Below are 9489 nucleotides of genomic sequence, written 5' to 3'. Positions count from 1 at the left end.
CACACCTGGAATATTGTGTGCAGTTTTGATTTGATTTAATGATTTAGAGATACAGCACTGAAACAGGCCCTTTGGCCCACCGAGTCTGTGCCGACCATTAACCACCCATTTATACTAATCCTACACTAATCCCATATTCCTACCACATCCTCACCTGTCCCTATATTCCCCTACCACCGACCTATACTAGGGGCAATTTATAATGGCCAATTTACCTATCAACCTGCAAGTCTTTTGGCGGTGGGACGAAACCGGAGCACCCGGAGGAAACCCACGCAAACACAGGGAGAACTTGCAAACTCCACACAGGCAGTACCCAGAATTGAACCCTGGTCGTTGGAGCTGAGAGGCTGCGGTGCTAACCACTGCGCCACTGTGCCATCCTATTTTGGTCTCCTTAACTGAGGAAGGATGTTCCTCTATAGAGGGAGTGCAGGAAAGGTTTACCAGACTGATTTCTGGGATGGCGGGACTGACGTATGAGGAGAGATTGAGTCTGTTAGGATTGTATTCGCTGGAGTTCAGAAGAGTGAGGGCGGATCTCATAGAAACCTATAAAATTCTAACAGGACTTGGCAGGGTAGATGCAGAAAGGATGTTCCCGATTGTGGGGGAGTCCAGAACCAGGGGTCATAGGCAAATGATTTGGGGTATACCTTTTAGGACTGAGATGAGAAATTTCTTCACCCAGAGAGTGGTGAGCCTGTGGAATTCACTACCACAGAAAGCAGTTGAAGCCAAAACATTGTATGTTTTCAAGAAGAAGTTAGATATAGCTCTTGGGTCTAAAGGGATCAAAGGGTATGGGGCGAAAGCAGGAACAGGTTACTGAGTTGGATGATCAGCCATGATCATAATGAATGGCGGAGCAGGCTTGAAGGGCCGAATGGCCTACTCCCGCTCCTATTTTCTATGTTTCTCAAGCACAGGTGTCAAATGTATGGCTTGAATCAGTCAAAAACACATTGTTACGCAGACTGATAATAGAGTCATAGAGAGATACAGCACCGAAACAGGCTCTTCGGCCCACCGAGTCCACGCCGACCATCAACCACCCATTTATACTAATCCTACATTAATCCCATTTTTCCCTCTCACATCCCCACCTTCCCTCAATTCTCCTACCACCTACCGACACTAAGGGCAATTTTTTACAATGGTCAATTTACCTATCAGCCCACAAGTCTTTGGCACGTGGGAGGAAACCGGAGCACCCGGAGGAAACCCATGCGGTCATAGGGAGAACTTGCAAACTCCGCACAGGCAGTACCCAGAACCGAACCCGGGTCGTTGGAGCTGTGAGGCTGAGTGCTAACCACTGCGCCACTGTGCCGCCCGCATAGGCTTAGATAAAGGGGAAGAAAAGCATCGATGTCAAGACTAACAAGCTTTGATTAAATTGTAACGACCTGTTGATTTCTCGAACTTGCATAATCCACAATCAGGAACTGACTGACTGAACAAAAACAGGAAATGCTGGAAATACTCAGCAGGGCTGGCAGCATCTATGGAGAGAGAAGCAGAGTTAATGTTTCAGGTCAGTGACCCTTCATCAGAACTGACTGACGGACTTTTACCGAATATGGTAAAGGAAGTGTTGAGACAGGAGTTGAGAGAATGATAAAAGGAACAGATCTGAAGAGGTTCGTTGCACAGATTTGAAGAAGGCAAAGTGAGAGATAAGAGGAGTCACAAGCCATTTGTGCCACTAGCATCAGTGGGAAGCAAGGACCATCTGAACCAGACACCGATTGCCCGGGTTTGTTAAGTATAACTTCTGTTACTTAATAAATTGTCCTGATATCACTGCATCAAGTATCTCCTTGCCTGAATTTGTCTGGTCCCTGGACTTCTGACATTGTGAATGGTTGCACAACAATATAGAAGGTACCATGCAGACTGCTCACAAGATATCCCCTTTAAGATATTCTGCGTGTGCAGCAGTGCAAAAAAGTTTAAAAGTTCCACACATTCAAATGAACAGGTTGCGCCTGATTAAAGAACTTTCGAGGGGACATTGTGTAAGAGCACAAAGAATGCTGAAATCAAACCACACCCCACCAAATGGAAGCCACCTCTTGCTAAATTCCTTTCCACGGAGTGAAAGATGTTAGCTGTTATTGAAGCTTCATTAACTGTTATTGTAATAGGAAGACTATTTTGTTTGAAGTTATGGGAACAAGTTGCTATAAAGTTGCAGTCATTTATTCCATCTAGGATATTTTCCGTTTTTACAGCTTTGAGTTTTCTTTTCACATGTTCCTGTCGCCAGTCACCAGGTATGCATGATAAGCCTACTGACATGGGTTTACAGCTTCCATAAATGAATACAGTGGATTAGGATGTCGGCATGAGACATGTGCCCTGTTTTCACGTGGATCAAGACAAACGTATTGTGACTTCCTCTGAAATGTGCATGTCTGGTTTCTTCATACAGATGTTTTTGAGGAACTTATTCCGATTTCTACAATACAAATTCGAACAATGTAAAAAGTTCACTTCTTTTGGAATATAAGTTGTCTATGCTTATATTCTAACAATTAATAACCCAGAAAATGGCATAGATGAAAACTTCTGAAGTCATCGGATTTACCTGAACACTGCCAATTGATTTACCTTCCCATCTGAGTAATAGTTTGTGGAAATCCACAAAGATTTAGCATATTTCTTTGTCTGAAGATGGATGTTAGCTCAGATTCACTTCTTAGTTCCAATAATTGTTATGTGCTTGTTTATCAGGCTTTTTATGAGACCACTTTAATTGAACCAGTTGGTCAGATAATATTTGGAATGATTATTGATACTGCTGCATAATGTCACTCAGTTGCTCTGGCCCAATATTAGCTATGTTGGGAATTTCATTGCACTACTGAAAGTCTACAGCTTGACCACATCAAAGAACCTATTACACTTCTTAATTATCCCAGTGGTTTAAGTAAGCAGAGCCTTTGTTTTGTTTTCATTCTGTGCACAGGGTTTCTCACCATCTCTCCTGAAGGCATTGGTAAGTTCTGGGGTGACTGACCCACAGAATTGTAATGAATTGGGCCCCTTGTACAGTCAGTTTTGACTGCATCAAATTACACATTCCAGGCAAAGTGTTGGATGATTATTGTGCACCCAGATCCTGGCGGTGCAACTATAAACCTTGTTAATTGTACTGAGTGTTGTCATTAAACGCAGCCTTCTCTATTATTCAATAGCATCCCCAAATCTTAATGGGTATCAAAGTAATCTTCACTTTTTAGTTTGCAAACCGAAGTGTCTACCATTATACAACCTGCAAATGGTTGACTATACTGGCAAGCAGACTGGGAACTTCACTCCATAGTTCTTTATGTACTAAGGAGAAAGAGTCTTTCGGGTGTTCTGATGAAAGGTCACAGACCTGAAACGTTAACTGTGCTTCTATCTCCACAGCTGCTACCTGACTTGCTGTGTATTTCCAGCACTTGTTGTTTTTATTACAGATATCGTCTTGTTTATTATAGGGAAAGCATACATTGTTCATTGGAGCTTGGCTGTTCTTAAAAGTATTTTGACTTTTTGAAGAATGAAAGGTGTTCATGAACCCAGTGCAATACTTTGGTTGGGAGGGGGGCTTGAAGGCAGGACCAGGAGGAAATTCTGAAATGAGGGTGTCGGGTCACGGCCCAATGCATTCCTGCCTCCAGGCAATCATAGACTCAGTCGTTTACAGCACAGAAGGAGGCCATTTGGCCCAGTGAGTCCATGCCGGCTCTTCACAGAGCTATGATGTCCCACTCCCCTGCTTGATCCCCGCAGCTCTGCAAGTCTATTTCTCTCAGGTGGTCATCCAACTTCCTGTTGAAGGCATTGATCGTCTTCGCTTCCACCACCCTTGTGGGCAGCGAGTTCCAGGTTATTACCACTCGCTGCATAGGGGGTCGAGCCTGAAGATGGCCCCAGATGCAGCCCGCCATGGACCTTGATGCTGGCAGGGCCAGGCCCGATCCTCCTGTTAATTTGAATATCAACCTGGTTTTTACTAAAGCTATCCTAAATACATTCATTCCTTCAGTAAATAAAGTATACAAAATCCAACACTTCTTCCATTTTACTTTATTGTTTTTAAAACTATTATATGTATTGGTGGGGGAAAATCCCCTTGTTATCCTTGACTAATGCAGACACTGAAGTTTTAAAAAGATAATTGAGACAGTAAAGTAATATTCATTTTAACCAAATATGCATTATTAAATGTTTTTAGCAATAAGTATCAACCAGCTCAAGTTTTCAACTGCAAAAGTCAAATGCAAGGCAAAAAGCAGCCACTTGAATATGTTCAGTTCTGTACAATAGTTTTCAATATTTTAGCACCATCTATAAAACCAGCAGGTACTGATCAAACCACATACTTTAGTCTATAAGCATCCACATATCTATATACGTACCATCAGTCCATGATTGTACTGTACATTATATACAACACTTTCAAAGCTACCACAAATACTTAGTTATAAACAAATGTAATGAAAACAAGTGAGATCAAACTCTGAACAAGATCATAAAACCACAGATTGATTTCTTGGCATACATAATGAACAAATGAGTCAAATACTCCTTTGCAATGAAACTCTTAAGTAGCACAAAAACCAATGCAATGCAGTTCCTTCCTTAGTCAACCAGTTTCATGGTTGAACATTTTAAACTAGTTTCTGATAGGTTTTATGGCCCTAAATGACTTCCTGTAAAAAAAAACCCTTACATTTTTTTTATATTTTACAATTTAAATATCCACTGAAGTTTCTTTTTATAAAATGGTCCCTATTCATACTAATTTCCCTGTTGAGGCAGCTGACAAGAAACTTATTGCCTAGACTCAGTCAATGCTGAGCTAGCAGCATGGGGGAAATGACAGCAGCTCAAAGTCTCTCTTTCCTGAGGGTTTTCTGAACTTCCCAACTTCCTGAGGGGAAAAGAGCCCAGGCTCCACTCAGTAAATTGCTCAGACTGCTCAACCTAGACTAAGGAATCACTGTGTTGTAACAACAGCGGGCACATAAGCCCTACCACATTCTGGCACAGTTTTTGATACATTATGGGCTGAATTTTACTGACCCCCTGACATTGGGCGTTGTGGCAGGGGGGCCCGGAAAAGGCCTCCGGGAGAGGGTCGCCACACTCCCCGACATCGGGAAGACCGCGCCCTAGATTACCGGTGGCGGGGAGGCCTAGTAGCGGCCCACCATCCCGCCCCTTGCTCAGCGATGGGAGCGCCATTTTAATGTTAATTAATGTTAATGAGCACATTAATTACTTACCTGGTCCCGCTGGCTGTCCTGCTCTGACACTGCGGTCGGTGGCCGGCACTCTCCACCGTCCGATCTCTGCCCAGTGATGTGAGGCAGGACACTGGTGGGGAGGGGGGAGCAGGTAAGTTCATCTGTGCGGGGCTGGGGGCCAGTTTGGTCAAACTAATTTTATTGGTCTAAGGGGTTGTGGGAAGGGGTAAAGATTAAAGTTTGTGAACTTTGGATGGGGGGGGGAGGGAAGGTCAGGTGCACAAGGTAAGTATATTGGGGGTGGGCTGAGTGCAAGGAGTGAATTGTTTAGTCATTGGTGGGGGGGAAGAGGGGCTTGAAACTATTATAAAAAATTTTATTTTAAATTTATGATGCCTATAACTTTAAAAATTCAAATTCAATGGAAGGGCTTGAAGCCCTTTAAAAATGGCGCTTGCACAGTGGCGCCAGATGCCATTGCCAGGGATGGACCACCCGCCCCTAGCACGTCATCGGGGGTTGGGGGGGTGGGGGGGGGCGGTCCACCCCGCCCCTTGTAAATGAGCCACCACGTTTAATATTGCGGCGGCTCTGCAGAATAAATCCCGTGCGTGCGCCCCGCCATCTTTGAAGCTCATAGCTGAGATCAGCGGCGAGCTGGTAAAATATAGCCCTATATCTCTAGTATTTCACAAAACATGGCAGCTTTTATTTCTCTAATTTAAGGAAATCCCAAAAATGCTCATTAGAAGGTTTCACCTAAAGGTTGGTGGTCAAATACTCTTGACACAAAGAATAATAATTTTATTGCACTTGGAACAGCCAATTAAATCAGAGAACCTCCAAGCAATTCAGCATCAAAATAAAATAACCAATTTATACAGAAAATACTGCAAATTAAGAAATATGCTACATTTCCCTCCAGTTTTCATATTCTACATTATAATAGAGCATTAAATACTGCAAATCCACATTATAATCTTACAATATCAAATACTACAAATCTACTTTTACAGTCTGCATTAGAAATGTCAATATGCTTAAGTTATATTTGTTCTATGGCAGACAGCATGAAGGAAATAATTCAGTAATCAAAGTGTTAAATCACCTGCAGAGTTATGTAAGGGACTGTACAATATCTGAAGCCGTGTTCTTTACCTTCAGTGACTGGATTTGAAAACAGTCAGCAATGACAATTGCTGCATCATATCATTAGTAATCACAATAGATGCACCATCCCAAACCAGCAGTGGCAGAGATTTTAAACCAACTGAGAATTGAGAGGACGCCAGTTGTATTCCACAAATTTGGGACACCAAAAGTGGCACTAGACATCCAAAATGTATTTATGAACTGCACAAAACTTTCACCACTTTACCGAGGTATTTTGTAATGTGATTTAATAGTACCAAAATGGAGTTCAAGAAAGCCAAGGGAGAATTTTCTGTCTTTAAACTCAGTTTTTTTTCTTTATTGGTATTTTTGCCCAGCTGCTAGTAATTTAAAAATATGATCACTGAGTTCACCTCTATCTTTTCCTTCTGCCCTTTTCTCTTGAAGGTACTGACCTATGCTGGGTACAATTGCACAAGTGCTGGGCACCCTCAATACCTTAACTAAGTGTCTGTTATTTATGTGTCATCCTCGAAGCGACTTCAGGCTATTTAGCAGTGGACAGCATCACAACTAAGCCCAGTCCTTTCCTCACCTGATTCGCACATGCGTACTTTCCAGCAGGGATCTACCAAATGGGGTGGGAAGCGGATTGCTTTCTTTTTTTCCCCTCCCTAGCACATATTTGCCAAAGCCATTTGTACCATTACTCTAAATGAGATTAGCTAGCATAGTACAGACCAAGAACAAACCTACAGACTTGTTTATCTATATGGATAAGATTTCAGATGCTGTGACTTTTAATTGCTTTCTTGGCCAATATTTATCCCTCAACCAATATTCACTTTAAAAAAAACAGATTTTCTGGTCATTATCTCTGTGGGATGTTGCTGTAGGCCTATTGGTTGCTGCACTTCCTACATTACATTAGTGACTAGACTTTGAAAGTACTTAATCGGCTGTAAAGCGCTTTGGAACATCCTGAGGTTGTGAAAGGTGCTCTATAAATACAAGTTCTTACTAACTGAACCATCAAGGAGCTTCTACATCCAACTTCAGCACATCCCTGCCCTTTCCAACAGAACACTGAATAATCAGGTCGTATTAGGATAATGAATAATTACTCCATCATTGAAGCAGATAGTAATTACTTTTGATAATTTCTCAGTATGAGCAATACTTACGGTACTTGATAAGATGTGCCTGCTATGTTAAAACAACCTTTTCAGATAATTAGTTTGCTAAACATATATATCAGAGGATAATTAATTACTATTGTATGCACTGGAAAGTCACCTAATAAAGGAGGATGTTAGCTTGATTCACCAAGGAACTACTCTTTCATTAAATTCCAGATAGATTTAATCACAATAAACTTGTCTTTTTGAAAAATATTATAATTCTTGGCTCAGAAATGATTTCTGATTCTGTCCACTTGTGAAGCTTGGTAGGGGCACAATGCTGCCTTCAGCGCACACATATAGTAAATATGAGGCATTATTTGGTAAGGCTGCTATGGTATCACTGAAGGCTGAACAAAACATTGGGTTCAAAAAGTTGAATCCACAAGGATTTGGCTAATCCGGAGAGACGCTACCAATATTGGCTTTACCGAGCCTTGGTCTGAATTTCCAGTCGACTGACAGATACACCTGTTTAGAATTCAGATCCATACCTGCTGAATCTTTCTGCTGCACAATAATTGCTTGTGGGTGAGGCACTTCCATGGACCAGAACTGACCTTGGTGTTTATGGACAATAGTTGATTTGAATTGTAAACCTGAACTACTATCAGTTCACCAAACATTACTGCTAACCCTTGGAGGTCATTTTTTATTTGAGCAAAAAAAAAAATCAGGTAATATTGCTCACGCAAATTTAATGTATGATGTGGCCTCTTTCTCTGATTCTTGTTTTAAATTATTCAACATTAGCAAATTGCAGAAAATCAGCATGAAGTGATTAAAGCACGTACTGAAGAACACAGCAGAGAAAATTCACTTAAAAACAGGGTTAGTCAGTGAACTGACACTTGTTGCCTTAGCTTCATAAAAGTTGCATCTCCTATGAGAGCATTTTGTATGATGTACATTACAGTCCATCAGGTATAATAAATTGAGTGAAAACACTTATCTGCCTGGTAACCCACAATACAGATTCGCAATGGCAGTTTTCCAACAAATGCTACACATTAAGACCTTGAATTCTGTTGCAGATGTACTTTAGCAAAGATGGGCAATTAGGACTTTGGGTAACCGTGTAAAACTGGCCAATATCAAATCAGCAACCCATTATACATCTCTCCTGAATTTTATTTCCATTAATGGAAATAAAAATCCAAAACTATATATATATATCTATTGCTGAATCTATATTGCCCATTTTACTTTATAACCCAAAGTCCAAATTAACAACCCCCATGATTGTTAACAAATTGATGTAGTTAGATGATTGAGTGTGTGCTTTCACTATCATGAGTGAACCAGCTCTTTCTCGCACATGCTGAATTCCCACAGGTCACAGATCTATTTTTCCTCTTTGTGTTAATATACTATATGGTGATAACAGTAATTGTTATCACCCACATAAGGCTTTGTCGCTGAGTCAAACTTTGAAAAATTCACACAAGGATCTGATTGTCCTTATTTGACTCCAAACTTTCAGCTACCTCCTCAAGTTGGTCCAGTAACTCAGTGAAGGACGGTCTCTTAAAGGCATCGATCTGTGAAGAAAGAGCAGAAGACATGTTTGAGTTCTATTACCTTTATGGGGACATCTGAAATTTAAAAAAAATACACTGCATGGTGTAGAGCTAAAATAAGACTGTACAAACAGAAAGAAAAGAATCAACATATGGCTACCTTGCATAATTTTTTTAATCTTATAATTTGAAATTACTTTTTTTCCCCCACAGTAGTGAGGCTATGGTATAACTTACACTGGGGTTTTGGATCAACTGTTTTAGTGAAGTTTAGACTCCAGATACCATGGAGATGATACCAATAAAGATTGTACATTTGGGACACCTAATTCTAAGGCACTTTATAATCTTTCATTTATAAAACTCATGTTGTTTGGTATTGTTCCATGCTAGATTGGCCAGGATAGCGCAGGTTTCATTAAAAAAAAG

General features: G+C 41.0%; 1 protein-coding gene across 2 annotated transcripts in view; it reads right to left on the bottom strand.

Moving 5' to 3' along the window:
• Positions 1-4068: 4068 nt before the first annotated feature.
• The window catches only part of zgc:162952 (PKc_LIMK_like_unk domain-containing protein), a 51983-nt gene continuing 46562 nt past the window's right edge, over positions 4069-9489 (bottom strand). For both annotated transcript variants that reach the window (XM_068012680.1, XM_068012679.1), the window contains exon 9: positions 4069-9081. In XM_068012680.1, coding sequence (XP_067868781.1) covers positions 8980-9081 — 102 coding nt within the window. In that variant the 3' untranslated portion in view covers positions 4069-8979. The remainder of the gene's footprint in view (positions 9082-9489) is intronic.

The sequence above is a fragment of the Heterodontus francisci genome, chromosome 32, assembly GCF_036365525.1.
Source record: "Heterodontus francisci isolate sHetFra1 chromosome 32, sHetFra1.hap1, whole genome shotgun sequence".
NCBI lineage: Eukaryota > Metazoa > Chordata > Chondrichthyes > Heterodontiformes > Heterodontidae > Heterodontus > Heterodontus francisci.
This window is presented reverse-complemented; position numbering and strand designations above follow the sequence as displayed.